Source organism: Convolutriloba macropyga, chromosome 3 (assembly GCF_964194025.1).
Source record: "Convolutriloba macropyga chromosome 3, txConMacr16.3, whole genome shotgun sequence".
NCBI lineage: Eukaryota > Metazoa > Xenacoelomorpha > Acoela > Convolutidae > Convolutriloba > Convolutriloba macropyga.
The window spans coordinates 3,591,368-3,614,234 of NC_134470.1; the positions used below are offsets into that span (position 1 = coordinate 3,591,368).

At 33.6% G+C, this 22,867-nt stretch overlaps 1 protein-coding gene across 2 annotated transcripts in view; it reads left to right on the forward strand.

Annotated features, from left to right (window-relative positions):
- Positions 1–22,867, forward strand: part of LOC142335881 (uncharacterized) — a 116,499-nt gene that overhangs the window by 36,127 nt on the left and 57,505 nt on the right. For both annotated transcript variants that reach the window (XM_075384228.1, XM_075384231.1), the window contains 3 exons: positions 3,966–4,178; positions 8,814–8,944; positions 20,890–21,107. In XM_075384228.1, coding sequence (XP_075240343.1) covers positions 3,966–4,178; positions 8,814–8,944; positions 20,890–21,107 — 562 coding nt within the window. The remainder of the gene's footprint in view (positions 1–3,965; positions 4,179–8,813; positions 8,945–20,889; positions 21,108–22,867) is intronic.

The window sequence follows — 22,867 nt, forward strand, 5'->3', positions numbered from 1 at the left end:
GAGTCAGTCTATGATTCAGTAATAATGAGGAAATGCATTTATACTGGCCCAGTACTGAAGCGCAATTGGAATTAAGTACGGGATTAAATCAACATTATTCACCAATAGTTGTTGTTCGTCTTTATATAATTGAATGGTAGGCTTATATTTCTAACTTATTTTTGCATATACTCGATTCGTGTTTGACTGGTTGAGCAATCCTTGTTCGAGGTTTTTGTATAAATTTTGTAGGAAAAGAGGTGAATGCGGTGAATTTTTGTAAGAAATGCGTTGATTGCGGTGAATGCGGTGACAATAAATTCTTCGCCGCTTTTCACCGCTTTTCTTGCAAATATTTACCCCAAAATTCACCTCATTTCTTAAAAAACTTTCCACATCGACTTTTGTTGAGGGCATGCAGTAGGTCAGAGGTTCGAACCCGTGTAGGGAAGGTTCGTTTTTGTAAGCATACTGAGAACGCTGTGAAAATAAATAATTCACCGCATTCACCGCAAAAAAATGTAAGTAATACGCGGTGAAATTTTTTTTCCCCGCATTTCACAGCATTTCTTACGAAAATTTACCGCCGAACCTCGACCCGGGTTTGTATACGTAAGAAATTGCTAAATGAAATTGAATTGTTTGGCCATAAAATTTTTCATATCTTCTAAGTTGTTCACACTAAAGTCTTTCTGCCCGGATTTGAGCGATATGACCCGTTCAACCCGCCCCTCCGCATTTTCCACCAGTTCCAATTCCGTACCCCCTCGCCACCCAAATCCCCCCTCCCTCCGTAAGACTTGAGCTCCACTGCACTGACTCTTCGCCCACGCCCCCACCCCCCCCCCCAAAAAAAAACTCCTCGTGCATCAGTTTTTTTTACTTCTCTCTCTTTCCCCTCTCTTAACATTAAGCTAGCATCACTGAGCCAAAGCTGGCCATTATCAATCCAATTACTCGCCAGTAGTTTCAGAGAAAATCAATCGACGTTAGTATGTTGCTCTTGTTTAATTTTCTTACAGCTTCTATTTCAATTATTAACACTATAACTGCTAATTTTAATTAATATTTCGATGGGTTTGAAAATTTTTATCAATATGAAATCGCAATTTCTTCTTCATCTGTCTTCAAGATTTAGGTAACTTTCTGATAAAAATCACCGTTTTGGTGCAGTTAGATATGTTGAATTTTGTATAAGAAGATATTTCGTCTCCATTGCTCTTCTCTGAATTGGTTTTCTTCATTGGAGTTTCGTGTTCTCCCTTGTGACCTGTCTTTGCAGTAGAAAGTACGCATTTATTTTTCTAAGCTAGCCTGCTTTATTTTTTTGATGGAAACTGATTTTTATATTTCTTAAATTTTCTTAAATTTTTATCTACTGGTATAAAAGAACTATACCGTCGGTTATCAAAATTTCAATTACGAAATTTTAATTATTTCTCAATTTTATTTCATGCAGTAAATTTCTTACTGAATTTTTCAAAAAGAAAATCTGAGTTTGTATCTTGACAATTTTCAAGTTTTGAACGAGATTTTGATTCAAATTTTGAATTTTAACTTCCTAGAATTAGCAGTTTTGAGTCGCAGTAAAAGGGAGAACAAGGAGGCTAGGTTTTGTGGGTTTGCACATCAGGTTCCTCGCTCATCCACATTTTCAGCCTAATTGTTTACCAAATGAGGAAGGGAAGAAAAACTTTCAAAGATCCAACTTTTTCGAAAAAAATGGTGCATGAAAAAAAAATTGTTTCCAACTCAAATCAATAAGTGGAGTAAGAATGCCACTTTAGAGGACCGAATATATTTGCCATTGGTAAGGATACGAGATATATCACAACACAAAATCAAAACCAAAAATAGACATTAATAACATCCAAAACTCGATGTCTGTTTGTGGAATAACTTAATAACAAATCCTTAAAATACAAAATTACTAGTGAAGTGTGCAGCAGTTCCAAAAACATGGAAAAAGTCTTTAATGAGATTCGGTAACAAGTCGCCAAAGGCAACAAAAGCGGCTAACTTAAAAATTACGCTTTATTTTTTTTAAACAATTGGATCAAAAGTCATGAAAACCATTAGATATGAACTGAAGATATATATACGCTGTGATGGGATCATTTGACTCCATAAGATAAGACATTGGGTCCTGTCTTTATTAAGATTTTTTAGACTAAAAAATTCAGATGCAGAAAAAAAAACTAAAGCTCATATTTTTTTTGAGAGAATACAGTGTCGACGCCGTTATAACCATAATATTTTCCTAAAGAATAAAAATCTTTGGTTGTCCGTTTTTTGAACGCTAATACATTGATATGTGACCACTCATTATTGAGGCTAGTATCAAATAAAGAAGGAAAGTTCAAAGTTAGAAACTACGTTTGTTTTTTTTTGAAAACAATTAATTTAAGCGTCACGAAAACCATTAGCAATAGATTGCAATACAAAATGAGTTGGTTTCTTCTTATAAACGAAGCTATTGAAAATTTTTTTGATCAGAATATGTCCCGCGTTTACAAAAAAAACGTCAAATTCAGACAAAGAAAGTCAAAGAATTTTTTCGAAAAAGCAGCGTGGAAGCCGTTAAAACCATTATGAATTCAATTAAAACATTAGATAAGTTCAATTTTGTCCTCCTATCATGAGAACAACGTGATATTTGACCTGTAATTGTTGATACCAGGTAACAAATAGAAACAAAAAAAACAGCAGATCGGAAATTAAAAAAGAATGATTTTCTCGAGAACAAAATAGTTGATGTCAAGAAAACTTACAGCTGACAACTAAAATCTGTGAAAAAAACTCAAGTTTTTTTTCAGAATAAGCCATTGAGACAGCATGTTTTTCGGAAATTCTCATGCGACTACACAAATAAATGCAATTATAAACAAAAGTGAAACAATTCCATTAAATTCTTCTAGAAAACGGTGTTGAAGCCGATTAAACCATAACCTCTTACTTAAAAAATTATAGCTTCAATTGTTTTTAAGTTTTCGACGCCATTAAGGTGATAAGTGACCTATCAGTAATTTGTTCATGTGACAAAACACAAAAAAACTCAAAAAATGGGCAAATGTCCAAAGATCAATTTTTTTGCTAAAATTGCAGCATCGAAGCCAGAAATCAATAACTTAAAGTGTAAAGCCACATCAGAGATTAAAATTTGTTGAAGTTGAATATGCATTTTATTTTTGCTGAAACTAAGCTACAAGTTGACCAAAATATGGGAAAAACAGTGGCAAAGCTCTATTATCCATTGTTCATTTTGATATCAAATGTTTTTAGAAGTGAAAACGACCATAAGTTTTTGACTAAAAATATAAAAAATATTAACTGAAATTTGTTTTCGAAGCCAATTGGAGCTTTCCATAGTGATTTTTAATGTGAAATGTTCTGTTATGTGATGAACACAAAAAAGGCGATAGTTTTTTAGAAAGAAGAGTCTCTGATTACAACCCGGGTTACTTTTGGATTTCAGAATTCTACGATCAGACCAAAACTAGCCTTGTTATTACTGTTCGTTCAATAGAAAAATGCAATGAAACCCAAATTAATGGACATAGATAATTGGTCAAAAAACGTATATCAAAGAAAACTGATGCTGTTTGTATAATTATAGAGATATATTAGCTAAAAACCGGCAACATTTCTAACCTGAAAATTTTGTGTCACTAATTTTTAGGTGTTCATTTCCGGCAGATTTGAGCAAAGTTCAAAGTTGACTAAAGAAGCTTATTTGTTTCATTTTTCGATGAAAAAAGGCTGGTTTTTTGAAAAATGTAGCGACAATTTGAGACAAAAAATTATATAAATTAATCAACGCCATTCCATCCTCAGAAAACAAACCAACAGCACATCTTTAAAACATTTCTAAAATATTTTAGCAAGACTGACAAAAATATAAGCGAAAGTTTCAGAAAATATGAATAATGTTAATAATAGGAAAAACCCTAAAGTTTGTTTGCAATATTGAATGAAAGCAATTTCAGGTATGGATTGCCTTGATATCCTCGAGAATCTGACCAATGAGGATCAACTACCATTGGATGGTACAGGTATGACGTCACAACTATCACAAGGGGTTGAGGGAGTGAGCAGACATGGTAACCATGGCAACCGTAGACCCCCTTTTGAGGTGCTGACTGCCGCGGATAGAGCTATCCTCTGCAACATGAGACAAAACAACCCCGAAACAGCATCAGGTGGTTGATTTCTTCTTGGATCTGTTCTTTTTGACCTCCACCCACCCCTGATCCAGGTTGAGGTCCCAGACCGAAAGTCCATATGTCCAGACCGCCCCAGACATAACCTATGTCCAGACTATCGTGCGTTCAAAGTTGCTTATGTTCAGACTATCGTGCGTTCATTCTTGTTTCCAGACCGTGTAACTTTGAACGCACGACACCCCCCCCCCCCTTGTGCGTTCATTTAGGTCTGGACATACCGACTTTCGGCCTGGAACCTCAGCCTGGGAACCCTCAGTTTAGTGCTATAAAGTTTTTGCGCTTTCATGCGCTCCGCGCGACCGATCTATTTTCACAAGCTAACATGCTATATGATAAAAACACTCAAATTGTAATGGTCGCAAAAACATTGAGATGCTTGCGTTTTGCTTTTCAAAGATAAAAATTCATTGTGAGTATTGGATTTTGAATCTGGAGCTGCCGTAGTTCTTGTGCATTTTAGCAGACCATATGTAAAATTTCCCCCCTAGAGCCAAACTTATTGCCCTTTCATAACTTATTGTTGAAAATTTTGCTCAAGTACTTTATGCGCACCGAATATATTCGTCGATTATTTTAGTGGACTTCAAATTAAACCTTCTCAATAACCATTGATTTCTTCTCAGCACCTCTAATCACTGTTTGCATATGCGATGCAGTTACTTAAATGGTAGGAGTAAAAAAATTACCTAATTTCTCTAAAAATAGAACGTCTGGAAAATTTTGGTATAAAAAGAGGCATTATTGCAAAAGGTTCTGAGTTAATTAATATTTTTTAAAAAAAAAACGCTAAAGCAATCGTCATCGATGGACTCTACTGAAAAGAATATTTTTTTTCAAAAAACGACAAAATTTCTATAGGAGCAGTCTTTTATAACAAGAAGAAAAGCGGATCATTAATTCCTTAGTAACCGTTAATTGTGCTATACAGGCCTGTTAACTAAAATATTTCTCAATTAATAAAAAGAATTGCTTTAAATTAACATAATAAGTTATACATATATTGATATTAACGTTTCAAACTAGACATGTCAAACAGCGGTTAATTGAATTGAACTTCATTGGTTCGGTTTAATTGTTCCACCTGCTAGACAAATACATCCCTGGCTGTTTTGGCGCTGAATTCTCATAGAAACAAATTAAAACACGATACCGATTTTTCTACTTCAACAATTTTTTTCTATGATACCTGAAAAACATTATAAAATCAATTCATACTGTAAAAACAAAAATTAGAAAAAATAGATGTTTTACTTTTATTTATTCAAAAGAAAATTCAACCCCTCCCGTCCATCATCCTTGCTAACTTTTCGCTTTTGAAAAATAGCCACGAGTTAATGAAATGAAGAGATCTTAAAGAGTACATACCTGAATGTAACTAAAAATCGTTTTTTAAAAATTTAAAACATCAAATTACAAAACAACGGAGGCTCAATCTCTTTATACAATTTAAAATTTAGTAATATTTTGCGTCCATAGAGGCAGGATTTTTGTCGCTCACAAATTTTTGAAAAATAGGACAAATAGAATATCCTCTATGTCATCTGAATATCCATAACAACAACGAGCAATATCTAGAATACCTAAACTACAAAACAAAAACGAAAACAGCAAAATAAAAACGGACACAATTTTTTTATTAAGTAAGAACGAAATCAAGCTACAAACCCTCTGAGATGCCTAAATGTTTGCAAATGAATAAACCTCTGTCAAGAAAGAGTTAGCAAGAAAAAGAGCAAAAACTTTTTATAAAAGCTCTCGCAGCCTGCAACCTCATTCAGAAAATTTCCTAAGAGCCCAAATTTGATTCAATTCCTTCGGATTATTACACTTTATTTTAATCCGCTTTAGTTTGTTATCATATGCATCCTGACCAGGTGACTATATGGTACCAAAACGAAAAATCAAGCAGCACAAATCTTTAACCACAGTTCAAGTTCTTTGCATTGATATAGCCCAAAAAACTGACCTTGGATACCTAGCCAAGATATTTGGTCTCTACAGACATAAATTCGATAAACAAGATTGGCCAAAATTGGAATCCTATTATCTTCAAATTGGAAGTGGTTGGGAACAAACAATTTATTCTTTAGAACTCTATACCTTTTTGATCCTTTCACAGTAGCTAGGTGCCTTAAATCCTTGCTAATTCTTGCAAACGCTTGTAATTTTTTTGCAAAGCTACAAATATTTAATGCGTGATGATTGTGAGGCAAATTAACCTACATTTTAAAATAAAATTTTGTATTTTGAGGTTTTGGTACCTTAACTATTCTTTTGACTCTTTGAAAGTAAATAGTTATCGTACAGTTATCTTACCCATGATTCGCTCAATTCGGGAATTAATATCTAAAGAAAGCTGTTCTGAAAAAAAATACAAAATGTTATAGGTCCTAGGAATGGATAAAAAAAATGAAAAAAAAATAATCGGTCATTGATCTAGTTTCGAAAAAAATTGTAAAATTTAAGTGTCAATCATTGATTTAAACAAATAGTGGTAACTGATTTAACTGAATTTGTATAAATTCTAATTGTTACTGGTTTTACCTCGATTAGCAAAGTTGACAAATCAGAAAAACCGTCTTTTACTACAGTGCCTCTCTTCAATCGAGGTTTCGTCAGTACTCTAGTCTTGAGATAAATGTTTTTAAATGTAGGAAAAATTTCCGTTTGTTCGGTTTTGTTAGACAAATTTGACGAAAGTTTTTACGTCTTATTCGGTTAATTTGTTAAATTTTGAAAGACAAGAAACAGTAAGTATGTTTGCTTTTAAGCAAACGAGATTGTCAGCGTGTTCGGTATTTAAATATCAGCAATTTTTGGTATTTTCGGTTTTAAAAGGTACAAAATCATCGGTATGTTGGGTTTCTTAAGTTCAGTTTTTCGTGTTTTGAGCGTAAGAAACCGTCGCCATATATGGTCTCGAACCACAATAAATCTTGAGCAAATGAATTGTGTACTTGGTTTCTTGGTTTCTCGTGATCAAATGATCAATCGGTGAGAGTGATTTAATGAATTGAATGCTTATCAACAACAATCAATGAGTCTTAAATTCATAACTTGCAATTCAAGGAGCCGCATTTCAAGGAGCCGCATTTCAAGGAGCCGCAATTCAAGGAGCCGCAATTCAAATGGCCGCAATTCAAATTTAATAGATGCATGCGACAAAATCAAAAACTATAACTCAAAATTATAGTTATAATCATAGTTTCAGAGCCTATTAATTGAATTCTTACGCAGAACAAGTTCTGCAACTTGATATAAATTCATGTACATTGAAAACGCATGTATTTTTAATTACGATCAAAACAGATAGCGAGAGAAAGAGAGAGAGAGAGAGAGAGAGAGAGAGAGAGAGACGCGAGATAATTGGCTCTTGAGCAAATAGAAGCGCGAAAGCGCGGGTAATTATTTACGCTATGCGCATATCAAAACCAGGCGGCATTTTAATATGCCCATAACCAGGGCAGACAAAATTGGTTTATGCCCAGACCGCAAACCGAATTAACAAAATTCATGTTCAGACAAAAGTCAGTTGGTGGCTCATCTTGTCTTACTAAAATTATACTAAGTCATACTGAAATCTCGGACCTGAACATAGTAATGGCCCACTTAAAAATCCTTATGATTTATTTTCTGGTCCAATACTGAATCGCTCTGACGATGCGCTCCGGTTTGACAAACAAAGAAAAATTCATAACTGTTTGCCTAGTTCTAGATATTTTTCAGCTACTCAAGAAAATCAATTTGTACCTTTTTTTCGAAGTAATTCAGACGTTTAAAACTCCCGTGATTGGAAATCTTTCAAAACATTTGGCTTCGTTATTAACAATAAACTCAAATTTTGTATGGAAAACAACGACGATTTCTTACCTTTGAAACCAAACATACGGAATACAAGAAATCGAAGATACCGACGCTTTTCTTCCGTTTTTAAACCGGCAATAACAAACTTTTTTTTACTTTCAAAACCGAAAAAATCGAATTTGAGACACCTAACATACCGACGAGTTCTTACGCTTTAAAAAGAAACGTATTGAGCATTTCTTATCTATAAATACCTAACTTACCGGTTCTAAGAAGCCTAACATACCGAAGCTTTCTTACGTCCCTGGCCAAACATGCCGGCAATTTCTTAATTCGATTTGTTCGACCTTCGGGTTGCCAACTCTAAGAAACAGCAGTAACTATGTTGCAAGTAAGGTAGCTAGAACACAATTCGGACACGCGAATGAGTGATGAAAATGTGGATTAGAAAGCTCAAAAATCTGATCAGTCCCGCACTTAGGAAAACTTTGAATAACGTAGAATAACTTAGTTAATTTTGAATAACGTAGTTAAATCCATTAGTATGTTTGTTTCCTCCTAAAAATAAATCTATTTTAATTTTTACGCCAGTCCAATATTTTTGACAATATTTTATCGAGATCTTTGCATTAAAAAATGTGAAAATTGTAAAACTTTTACGCCTATATTAAACTGACTTAAATGAGATATTACCAGGCAATCGATTTAGTCGACTGGCACATGATTGCGAATTTGTCTCTTCTTCTGTTAACCAGAAGCAAACATTTTTGTTGGCAAAGATCAAATTTCTATTTTTCTTTTTCACAGGTTCGTATTTGAACCCTCGAACTCTGAGGACAGTGTATGCAACAGACGCAGTGTTGAGAAGGGCAAGTCACGACACCTCAACCCCCCTCTCCTCTTCATCACCCCTCGCCAACAACGACAACCCCCCACCTGTAAGCAGTAGTCCCCATACTCATCCCCCTCCCCCCTCCCCCCACCCACCCTTCAGTAGTCACCATTTATGGCTGCATTATCGGGTACCGAGTTTGCAATAGCTTAATTTGGATTAATTGGGAAATAATCGGCATATAAATGGCTGACCAGGGTCAGAAAAAGAATATTAATGATAGGAAATCTTTCTAAAAATCATATTTGAAAAATAACTTAACCTTGAATTTTATTTCGTCAGTTTTGGGATACATTCGAATACCAAATTTAGTATTAGTATAAGTATTTGCCCAGAACAGGAAGTTTTAGCTCAAAAAATTTTTCCAAGAAGGAAGCGAGTGTGATTGCATTGGTGCTTAGGGTTGAACTCGTGATAATAACAATGATCGTTTATGAACCAAAATTTTCTAATTGTAAATCAATTATTTTCTTAATTATCTTACCTCTTAGTAACACATGCAAATCTATACAAAGCAAGTGGAAAGATACTAAAACTTGATAAAAACTTGATAACTTACCAAAAGTTGCAAGGCACAAAATATCAAGATATGGTACCAAAAATCTACGTACAGTACAGTTTGTTTGATTAGTTATTTTTTATCAGTTAGTTTGATTTGCACTAAGGCGTGAAAAAAAGGCGAAATTTTGAAATCTTATTAGAGATTTTATTCTCATTATCTCCAATTATACAGAAAATATGGCTAAGCTGCATTTTTCTTAACCACGCTGCCTGAATTCAAAATGTATGATTTCCAGGGAGAGAAAAAGTAACTCAGCTTAAACTCAAGATGTAGTACACCGCATGCATACAAACGCTACTGAAGAAGTAACAGGCTGAATGTATCTCAAGCGACGGGCTCAAAGTATCCTGCTAATTCTTCGAAGAAATGATGAATTCACCCATAAAATTTTAAATCACATGCTTTGGGGCACAATACAATCATATTGGTGGAAACGCTATTTAGATGTTGAAACAATCTTAATGGGTTTAGTTAAAAATTTTGAGAAATTGAGTTTCAATATTTTTTTCGGATCTATTCTGTTTCGCCTCCCCCCAGCTTAGTGAGCATAAATTTTTATGACCACCAGGAGGACGAGCTATTTTCTTATATAGTAACGTGCTATGTAACAACAAATGATTTGTAACTGGGGGTCATAAAAAACGTTGGGGGGGGGGGGGGACAGAATAGATCCCTTTTTTCGACAAAGTAATGCTCCTGAGCATAAATCAAAGATGTTCAAAATTTTGTATTAATAAAAAGAGCGGGACGTATTTGAATGGTCTGCAATAGTCCAATCATAATCTAATTTAGATTGATCAACAAAAAATTACAAAACATGCAGTTCTTTGGCAAATTTTGGAACAAATGTATCTGCAGTTTGACTCAGATGTCTATAAATTTGTTTGAAAACTAAACAAACCGTGCACTAGACGTTGAAGCAAGCACTGACTTGGCACTAGGGTACTAATTTGAACTCAAAATGTTTTTTATGCCTGCGGCGTTTTTCAAAAGTTTTTATGTGCACGTAGGTAGCTTTGTGATAACATAGTGTAATTACGAGATCGAAAAATCCTTAAACATAAGTAACAAACAACTGGTGACGAAAAATAAAAGATGAAATATTAACAAGAAGTACTGAGAATTCTAGGCACTAGGGTACTAATTTGAACTCAAAATGTTTTTTATGCCTGCGGCGTTTTTCAAAAGTTTTTATGTGCACGTAGGTAGCTTTGTGATAACATAGTGTAATTACGAGATCGAAAAATCCTTAAACATAAGTAACAAACAACTGGTGACGAAAAATAAAAGATGAAATATTAACAAGAAGTACTGAGAGTTCTTATGTACTGTAATTTCAATACCACCAAAAATCACAACCTAACAGCAACTTATAAGATGAAACGGCCTTTATCAAAATTTATAAAGTATTATCATCGGAAATTTCAGCTTCTGTTATCTTTCTCCAGTATAATGAGACAATAAGTGTTCAAAGCTTGGGATATACAAAAAACACTCCATATACAGAACCGCCAATGGCAATGCATCATTAATTTTGTGTGAAAGAGTAAATACATTAAAGGGGCTTTGAAATTTCGATATAAAAGAATTATTGAGCAGCACTCATACTCCTCAAGAGCTCAGAAAAATATTTTCATTAGGAAGAAAATAGATGTTGTAAAAGTTATTTTCGAATATCTAGAACTTTTTGTGATCGCATTGCTTTTGATCGAAAAAAAAATGAATAAGGAAAAAACAAAATCCAAATTTCGAAGATTACTTAAGTTGAATTATTTGGTATTTTCTAATTGTTACCAGGTGTGTGTTTTTGTTATTAAATACCAATTTGTTGATGTTTTTCTTTCAGCTGCTTCAATGATAAGAGCCAAGACCAGCCAATTTTTAATGAGCCAGTCAAAATTTTATATATTGATTTTTCAAGTAATAAGTTTGTTAGGATTTATATAAGCTATTTCTGAATTTAAAAAAAAACGGCCTCGGTCTTCTTTTGATTCACACCCTTTTTCTCTGAAACTCGTTTTAGTGATTTTGAAGTGGAAAATTTTTTCGAAATATGGTGGATATTTTCCTCAGCATCAGATTTTGTTTAGGGTTTGTTTATTTTCAAGGCCACAAGGAACAAAAAAAATTTGGATTCACAAAGTAGTGGGTTGCATTTTCCATCGTCTTTTTCAACAGGTTTTTAATATTAGAAACAATTAGGGATATCAAAAATGGTACAGGAGATTTACGCTCAGAACTAACAAGATCTGCTCAAAATTTTCCAAATCGTTCACCTACTTAAATCTGGATTGCAATAGCAATTACACTTCGCATTACCTGTATTCTTCAGACCGCAAATCATGACAAACATTTCATTTTAAATTTGTAGTTTCATTTCACAGCCAATCAATTAAATAATTCAGTTTTCTCTTTTGTGAAATAGAACTAGTTCAACTAAAAAGAATGGATACAAAAAAAACGGATAGTATACTTATTAATGTCAAATTTTATCGTCCATTTGGATAATAAAACAATTTAGAGAATGTAAAAGATGTTCCATTAAAAACACATTGATGTCAGTTTTTGGATGCGGAGGCATCTATGCTAACGAAAACGTCAAAAATAGCAAACAGCAGCTAATAGTTTTTACTGCACGCCTCTCAATGATTGCTGGAAGGTTTGAAATATCGAGACTTTCAAAGACAGCTACGTTATGAAAAACAACGAAACAAGAACTATTGGATCTAATTTGGATGGCAAAATGAGCGTTGATAGAATTCAAAAATTAAACACAGCAAATTTTACAGCTATTCAAAAATAGATAGCTTTGGATGGCGTCCATACAGTTTTAAATGATGGCATTTATTTTTTAATTATAGTTACAATCAAGAAAAAAATACTTATCCAACAAAAATTATGAGAAAAGAGTTTTTTATGGAAAGATAAATTGAATCACGTCTAAAAAAGCCTTAACATAAAAAAACATATATGCCAATGCGGATATAAAATAACCTATAAGCATGTTCCACGCATATACGAAAAAGTTGCGTATTGAAAATTGTTAATTAAACGTTGAATATGCTCAAAATAAAAAATACTGAAAAACGCAAACAAACTGAAGAGAAATTGAAACAAGAGGAAAAGTAAGATACGATACTTGAACCATTTCCCATAGAGCAAAAAGTAGAAACCATAAGCATTTGAATCTGAGCTTTTCAAATTCAGTATCTATCCCACTAATTTTTACTTAAATTGATTCCAAAAATTCAAAAGTTCATTTAAATAGATAACCCTATTTATTTAATTTGAATATAAATTTTTCTATACGGTAAAGGAGCATCAAACGGCCTGTTTAATTCTTGTTTTTTTTTGGTTTTCAACCTTCCGTTAGAAAAACGAAGTAGCGGTGGATTACTGGAAGGAAGCTATCACTGTGTATGACAATTGGTTTTTAAGCTCCTACAGAGGCTTAAGAATGTCGAATGGCTGTGGAGACTTTAACTGTTTATAAAACTATACGGTTGCTAAAGAAAACTTTTGTCAATTATTTTAATTTTTTTAGGTTTGAGTTAAACAGGGCAATTTGCATAACGCATGAACACCTTGAACATAAGACTGCTGATTTTTGTTGTTTTTATTCAAGACTATTCTAGGGGACGAGCCTTTAAGCCTGTAACCGTTTTGTTATGTATCAATCATCTGAACATAACCATTCCGCCCTTTGTATTTTGCTTAAAAAAACTCTATTTCTCAAGCCCGCTGAATAATGTACCAAAATACGAAGGCCCAAAACTGCAGACGAAGTCGAAGTGCTATTTCCGATTTTTGGTTTTTTTATGATCGGCTAAAATTCCGCTTCAGTGAAAAAAACACTTAATTTTAGATAGGAAATACAACCTCGCTTGAATATTAAAGAGCCGTGCATATAGCGTGTTTGACCATGCCTTTTGGGTCATTACTTTACCTAAGTGGCCCGCGGGACGTGATATGAAACTATCACAACCCTACAAATATCACGAAGGAAAATTTATAATAGGTGTTATTTCCGCGAGGTTTTATTTCCTTGGGGGCTTTATTCCTATATAAAAATAGGCTGTTTGTTTCATAGACCCCTTCAGCCAATCACTCTCATTGATGTATTGAAAAAAAGACAATTTCATTTCAATACGTGGCAATGTCAAAATCTTCATTGAATCAGTAACGAAAAATGATTGTCACGGATAAAAAAACAAAATGTCCAAAAAGAATGAAACTACTATTTTGCTTTGACCGCGACGCAACGAAAAATATGTTTTTGAAGAAACAGTTCAACCACAAGGTTCTTCCTTTGTTTTTTACTTATAGATTTCACCTGCATTTCTATCGCCAAACCAAATTTGTGTTTGTGTTTTTCTCAAAACTGGAAAAGCGATTCTTAGCCCGTTTTCAATAATATTTAACCAGATATCACTCCGAATTCTTTGAACTCCAGTCAATTTTTTCCCTCTACCTCACTTATTTTTTATCAACACTCAATTTTCATCAAAACAAAAAATATCTTAGGAGAACTGGTAAAAAAATTATCATAATTTTTGCTTGTTGATGATGAGGTTTTTTGAGGCGATGTTTTTGTTTGCCCAAAACACAGTTGAGCATAACAAAATCAAAGGAAACTAATTTGAACTGAGTGAATTATTGAACAATTTGAGAAAATTTATGGTCATGAAATATATGATACCGAGCTTATACTCAAAACATGCTTTCGAACATTGAACTATAACAATAGTTTTGTTTGTAATGTATAGTTATTAGGAACTGCTGATAATGTTCAAGGTGAAGAGGTCATATTGAGATTTTTTGTTTCTATATAAGTCACCCTCAATTATCTAAACTACGCAGCACAACCCCCCACCACCACCTATCTACTCCCCACCACATATCTACCCCCCACCATCTATCTACCACCCAACACCTACCTACCACCCACCCCCCCCCCCCCTCCGAACTTACCTCCCACATACCCCAACCACCCAAACTACCCCCTTCCTTCACCTAACTACTCCCACCTGCCCTCCCTCACCTAACCCAGCACTTCCCACCTCCCCAACTTATCTACCCACCCACCCCACCTAGCTCCCACCGCGCCAAAAAATGCCGGCATTTTTAAAACACTTTAATGTGGTTTGTTGGGCTAATTTTGTTTTTTTTTCTCTTTTCTATTTTGATTTTCTAATTTTGGTAAGGTTAGGTTAGAGATTATAATGCACGACCATCCGATTCGTTTCTGGTATTCTACTTCTATGTTTTTTGATGCCTGTGGCGTTTTCAAAAGTTTTTAGGAGAACGTACGTAGCTTTGTGGTAACACAGTATAATTACGAACTAGGAAACAAGATGTAACGAAATATGATGAAAATTCAACAAGAAGTTGTGAGACTTCTCATCTACTATAATTTCAATACCAACACAAAATCAAAACCTAACAAAAACTTATAAGATGTAACTGCCATTATCAAAATTTACAAATTATTATCATCGGAAATTTCAGCTTCTGTTATCTTGCGAGCCAGCTACTGGGTCGTTTTTCTCCAGTATAATGAGACAATGAGTATTCAAAGATCGGTATGTACAAAAAGCACACCATATACAGAACCGCCAATTCGAATGCCATCATTAATTTGGTGTAAAAGGGTAAATACATTAACGGGGCCTTGGAATTTTGATATAAAAAAGTATTTAGCAACACTCATACTCCTCAAGAGCTCAGAAAAAATTTTTCATTAGGAAGAAAATAGATGCCGTAAACATTAAGTTATTTGCGAAGATCTAGAAATTTTGTGACCACATTGCTTTTGATCGAAAAAAAATGATTTAAGGAATAATCAAAATCTAAGTTTCAAAGATTGCTAAAATTGAATTATTTGGTATTTTTAAATTGTTATCAGGTCTGTGTTTTTGTTGCTCGGGTGCAATTGTTGATGTTCCTTTCTCAGCTGCTTCTATGATAAGAGCCAAGGTCCAGCCAGTTTCTAATGAGCCAGTCACAAAGTTTATACATTGATTTTTGAGGTAATAAGTTTGTTAGGATCTATATAAGGCATTTCTGAATAAAAAAACGGCCTCGGCCTCTTTCTGATTTACAGGCTTTTTCTCTGAAATTCTTAGTGAAATTTTTAGTGATTTTGAAGTGGAACCTTTATTGGAAAAATGATGGATTTTTCCTCGGCATCAGAGATTGTTTATCTTCCAGGCCACAAGGAACAAAAGAATTGGATTCACAAACTAGTGGGTTGCATTTTCCATCCTCTTTTTCAACATGTTTTAAATATTAGAAACAAATAGGGATAAAAATAATGGTGCAAAAGACATACGCGTAGAATTAACAAGATCTGCTCAAAATTTTCCAAATCGTTGACCTACTTAAATCTGGATTACAATTGCAATTACACTTCGAGTTACAAGTATTCTTCAGACCCCAAATCATGACGAAAGTTTCATTTGACATTTGTAGTTTCATTTCACAGTCAATCAATTCAATAATTAAATTTTCTATGTTTTGAAATAGAACTAGTTCTACGAAAGGAATGCATACATGGAAAACGGACAATAAACTGAATGATTTTAAATTTTATCGTTCATTTGGTTAGTAACACGCTTTAAAGAATGTGAAAGAGGTTCCATAAAAAACTTATAGGACTACTGACTTTTTATGCCACTTACAGGGGACGCATCTGTGCAAACGAAAACGTAAAAAATCGCAAACAACAGCTAATAGTTTTGTACTGCATGCCACTCAATGATCGCTGAAAAGATTGAAATATCGATAAACTCAAAGACAGCTGCGTCATGGAAAACAGAAAACAAAACCTATTGGATCGAATTAAGAAGGAAAAAATGAGCGTCTAAAGACCTCAAAAATTAAACACAGCAAATTTTACAGCAAAATTATATTAAGATTGAGTATTAACAACAATAAACGCAGGAAACTATCAAATGCAATTAATTGAAATTTGGTTTGCAGTTGATATTCAAAAACGGATAGCTTTTAATGGCGTCTACACAGTTCTAAGGGCTGGGAATTGGTTTTAATTATAGTTACAATAAAGGAAAAAAACATTTACCTTACAAACTTTATGAGATAAGAGTTTTTTATGGAAAGATAAATTGAATCAAGTCTAAAAAAACATTTACAAAAAAACATATGCCAATGAGGATATTAAATAACTTATCAGCTTGCTCCACGCAAATGAGACAAAGTACAAGTAGTGTATTGAAAAAAAAATAAGGTATCATTGAATATGCTAAATCAAAAGCTACTGAAAAACGCAAATAAACTGATGAGAAATTTTTACAAGAGGAAAAGTAGGATACAATACTTGAACCATTTCCCATAGAGCAGAAAGTAGAAACCATTAGTAATTCAATCTGAGCTTTTCAAATTCAGTATCTATCCTACTAATTTTACCTAAATTGGTCCCAAAAAATTCAACAAAATCAGTAAAATAGATGACCCTATTTATTTAATTTGAGTATAAATTTTTCTATACGGTAAAAGAGCATCAACCGGACTGTTTAATTCTTGTTTTATTTTCTTTTCAACTTTCCGTTTGAAAAACAAAGTAGCGGTGGATTACTTGGAGGAAACTATCAATGCGTCATTAATTTGGTGTAAACCATCATTAATTTGTGTAAAAGGGGTAAATACATTAACGAGGCCTTAAAGTTTTGATATAAAAAAGTATTTAGCGACACTCATACTCCTCAAGAGCTCAGAGAAACATTTTCATTAGGGAAAAAATAGATGCCGTAAACATTAAGTTATTTGCGAAGATCTAGAAATTTTGTGACCACATTGCTTTCGATCGAAAAAAAAAATGATTTAAGGAAGAATCAAAATCTAAGTTTCAAAGATTGCTAAAATTGAATTTTTTGGTATTTTTAAATTGTTATTAGGTCTGTGTTTTTGTTGCTAGGGTGCAATTGTTGATGTTCCTTTCTCAGCTGCTTCTATGATAAGAGCCAAGGTCCAGCCAGTTTCTAATGAGCCAGTCACAAAATTTATACATTGATTTTTGAGGTAATAAGTTTGTTAGGATCTATATAAGGCATTTCCGAAAAAAAAACGGCCTCGGCCTATTTCTGATTTACAGGCTTTCTCTGAAATTCTTTTTAGTGATTTTGAAGTGGAACCTTTTTTGGAAATATGATGGATTTTTCCTCGGCATCACAGTTTGTTTATTTTCCAGGCCACAAGGAACAAAAGAATTGGATTCACAAACTAGTGGGTTGCATTTTCCATCCTCTTTTTCGACAGGTTTTTAATATTAGAAACAAATAGGGATACCAATAATGGTGCAGGAGACATACGCCCAGAACTAACAAGATCTGCTCAAAGTTTTCCAAATCGTTGACCTACTTAAATCTGGATTACAATTGCAATTACACTTCGGGTTACAAGTATTCTTCAGACCCCAAATCATGACGAAAATTTCATTTGACATTTGTAGTTTCATTTCACAGTCACTCAATTCAATGATTAAAATTTCTCTAATGTGAAATAGAACTAGTTCAACTAAAAAGAATGCATAAAAGAAAAACGGATGTTAAACTGAACAATTTTAAATTTTTTGTCGTTCATATGGATAATAACACGTTTCAAAAAATGTGAAAAAGGTTCCTTAAAAAACTTATAGGACTATTGACTTTTTGTGCCGTTTACAGGAGACGCATCTGTGCAAACGAAAACGTAAAAAATTGCAAACAACAGCTAATAGTTTTTACTGCATGCAACTCAATGATCGCTGAAAAGTTTGAAATATCGATAAACTCAAACACAGCTGCGTCATGGAAAACAGAAAACAAAACCTATTGGATCGAATTAAGAAGGAAAAAATGAGCGTCTAAAGACCTCAAAAATTAAACACAGCAAATTTTACAGCAAAATTATATTAAGATTGAGTATTAACAACAATAAACGCAGGAAACTATCAATTGCAATTGTTTGAAATTTGGTTTGCAGTTGATATTCAAAAACGGATAGCTTTTTATGGCGTCTACGCGTAAGAGCTGGGAATTGTTTTTATTTATAGTTACAATCAAGATAAAAAAACACATTTATCTTACAAACTTTATGATATAGGATTTTTTTATGGAAAGATAATTTGAATCAAGTCTAGAAAAATTAACAAAAAAACATATATGCCAATGAGGATATTAAATAACTTATCAGCTTGCTCCACGCAAATGAGACAAAGTACAAGTAGCGCATTGAAAAAAAATAAGGTATCGTTGAATCTGCTAAATCAAAAGCTAATGAAAAACGCAAATAAACTGATGAGAAATTTTTACAAGAGGAAAAGTAGGATACAATACTGGAACCATTTCCCATAGAGCAGAAAGTAGAAGCCATTAGTATTTGAATCTGAGCTTTTCAAATTCAGTATCTATCCTACTAATTTTATATAAATTGGTCCCAAAAACTTCAACAAAATTAGTAAAATAGATGACCCTATTTATTTAATTTGAGTATAAATTTTTCTATACGGTAAAAGAGCATCAACCGGGCTGTTTAATTCTTGTTTTTTTTTCTTTTCAACTTTTTGTTTGGAAAGCTAAGTAGCGTTGGATTACTCGAAGGCCACTCACTGCGTAAGTCAATTGCTTTTTAAGTTCCCGCAGAGGCTTAAGAATGTCGACTGGCTGTGGAGATTTTAACCGTTTATATAACCATACGGTTGCTACAAAAAACTTCTGTAAATTATTTATTTTTTTGGTGTGAGTTAAACCGGCCCAATTTGCATAACGCATGAACAAATTGAACATAACATTGCTGATTTTTGTTGTTTTTATTCAAAAGTGTTCTAGGGAATGAGCCTTTAAGCCTGTAACCGTTTTGTTATGTATCAATTATCCAAATATAACCTTTCCTCCCTTTGTATTTGTATTTTGCTTTAAAAAACTCTATTTCTCAAGCCATTGAATAATGTACCAAAATAAGAGGGCCCAAAACTGCAGTCGAAGACGAAGTACTATTTCCGAACTTTTGTTTTTTGTATGATTGGCTGAAATTTCGCTCAAGTGAAAAAAAATCAATTAATTTTAGATGCGAAATAAACCCTCGCTTGATTAAAAAAGAGCCGTGCATTTAGCGTGTTTGCCAATCCTTGTGGGTCATGACCTTACCTTAGCGGCCCGTGAGACGTGATACGACCCGGGTCGAGTTTTTTCGGTGAATTTTTGTAAGAAATGCGATAAATGCGGTGAATTTATGAAAGTATTGCGGTGATTGCAGTGAATGCGGTGAGAAAAAAATTTTAATGAATTTCACCGTTTTTCTTACAAAAATTCACCGGCAAACCTCGACCCGGGGAAACTATCACAACCCCACAAAAATCAAGAATTCAATTTTAATATGATGGTTTATTTCCGCGAGGTTTTATTTCCTTGGGGGCTTTATTCCTATCTAAAATTATTTGGTTTGTTTCCTAGACCCCTTCAGCCAATAACTCTCATTGATGTATTAAAAAAAGACAATTTCATTTCAATACGTTGCAATGTCAAAATCTTCATTGAATCCGTAACGAAAAATGATTGTCGCGGATAAAAAACAAAATGTCCAAATAGAATGAAACTACTATTTTGCTTTGACCGCGACGCAACGAAAAATATGTTTTTGAAGAAACAGTTCAACCACAAAGTTCTTCCTTTGTTTTTTACCTATAGATTTCACCTGCATTTCTACAGCCAAACCAAATTTGTGTTTGGGTTTTTCTCAAAACTGAAAAAACGAATTTCGGTCCTTTTCCAATAACATTTAGCCAGATTTCACTTATTTTGAACTCCAGTCACTTTTTTCCTCTGCCGCACTTATTTCTTATCAACCCTCAATTTTCAATGAACCAAAAAAGTTTTTAGCAGCAGTGGTATAAAAATTGTCACAACTTTTGCATGTTGTTGATGAGGTTTTTGAGGTTATGTTTTTGTTTACCCAAAACACAGTTGAGTATCACAAAAAAAGAAACAAATTTGAACTGATTGATTTTTGAACAATTTGAGTAAATTTATTGTCATGAAACATTTGATGCCGAGCTTATACTCAAAACAGGAATAAAAAATGAATTTGGAATGAATTCGATTGTTCGTCAATGCGTACAAAAATGGTATAGATTACCACAATGGCTTCGGTTGGCAAAAAATGAAAATATTTTTAAGAAAAGGCTCAATGATTTTTTGCTCTCACATGAAAAAATTCCTTTGAATAGTAACGTATGAGCTTTTAAAAGTTATTTTTATTTTTAGGAAGAAAACAATCAGAAGAAATTTTATAATGTGGTTCTTTAAGAAAATTGATTGGTTTATATTTTTGCTCGAATGATTTGAATTATCGTTTGTTCCAAGTATATTCAACCATATGATTATGATTTTAATTTACTAATCGCAAAAAAAATAACTTTGTTAATGTTTGTTCAGTTCTCTTCATTGAACAACACGGAGATCTTCAGTGACCTATCACCTCGTCACAAGGTCAAGGTCAGATCCAATCAGGGAATGAGCAACAGCAGCAGTAGTCACAGGGCAAATGCTACTAATGGTATCAGTGCAAGTGGGGGAGGGGGAGGGGGAGGGGGTGGAGTCAAAGTGGCCAAGAAGTACTCATACGATGGATTCGACTACACCTTCATAAGCAGGTTGGTCATCACAAATAAAAAGCATTCAAAACATTCTTCTTTAGGTCACGTGATCTGCTCAAGCCAAAGTTGGGGTTTAATTTGTCCTCATTTAAGATGAAGATCATGTTTGAACACAAAAAGGGGTACGCGGCGTTGAAAACTCCCCTCACACGCGAGGATTCTTTTTAACGAGCAACATTAAAGCGCCAACTATTTACGTTCAATGAAGTTATTAAGTTAGTGGATAGAATTTCGGCGAGAGAGAACTCAGAATTAAAGGATGATTTCGGCTGCCATAAATGACTGTTTACAGATGTATTTTTGACAAAAACCAATAACTTTGGGAAATGAACTCAAAAAAATGTTTTTTTGATCTAATGGCAAAATGTATTACATCATGATTTTGTACAATTTGATGAGTAAGCTCGCGATATAATTCAACTAAAAACCCGGAAAAAACCGGTTGCGGAAAAAAACCCACGGAAAAAACCCAATTAATTTTAGATAGGAAATAGACCCCACGTAAATAACCCCCCACGGAAATAAACCCCCACGAAAAAAAAACACCCGCTTTACTATTAAAGAGCTGCGCATTTAGCGCGCTTGGCCATGCTTTGCGAGCCATGGCCATGTTTCAGCGGCCCGTGGGACTAGATGTGAACCTATGACAACCAAACAAATTATCACGACCAAAAGTATTTTTTTAAATCGGGGTTGATTTCCATGGGGGTTTATTTCCGTGGTTTTTTTCCATGGGGGCTCATTTCCTATCTAAACTAAGTGGGGGGTTTTTCCGTGGGGTTTTATGTCTTACACCCGCAATTTTTGGTTCAATTAATTTTTCCTTATACGGAAAAACATTTAATATCTCATTTTGCTTCTTTCTCTGACTCTACTCAGATAGTCCATATAAAAGTTTTGATCTGAAATAAACAATGTGTAGATTAGTTAGATAGGTGGAAGCCCTAAATTAGATAGACAACGCAATAAAAAAATTTGTTGGCCCTAAAATTTTGTTTTATGTTAACGAATCTTAAAAAAATGGTTAATCATATAACAGACGCTCCAGTACGAATAGGCTTTAAAAAATGTTTAGATGTAGAAAGATTAAGAGGACGATTTGATTTTGCATTAAGAGCCAGCGCATTTCATATCCAAATTGCCGTCCGAGCCTTTTTTTAGTTTAGCCATGGTGATCTGATTTTTGCGATGGTTACTTGTCCCATTTGTCTTGTAGTTTTTAAGAATTCAACGATCGAAAATGGTCTCATTCATATTTTGTAGCCTCTGAACACATGCAATACTGAAATTCAATCTAAATAGTTTACAAATTGTTTTGTTTTCCTATTTAAATGCTTTAAGTCATCTAGTAGCAGCTTATTAACGAAGCAGTTACAATCTGGATCCCACTGCGCAATTTTTTTTCTTGTTCTGTCAATTTTGGCCGATCGATTTTCAATTTTGCAGAAAAATGTTAAAATTGTTAACGATAGTGTTATTGATTTTATGTTTAAAGATAGAGGAGGGTTGCTAAATTGTTCGGTCCGAGCTTTCTGGCTAGAATATGCTAAATATCTCAAATTTCAGACTTTTTTGTCAAAAATGGACACCAATAATAGTTTTGCCAGATTTTTTGCAAAATTTTATATTAATAATTATTCAAAATGCATTACTTTTCTGATACTTATAACTTTGTTGCAGTTCTGACATTTTTTTGCAAATTTAAAATTGATAATTATACAAAACGCATTAATTATTTTTGATATATTAAAAAGTTT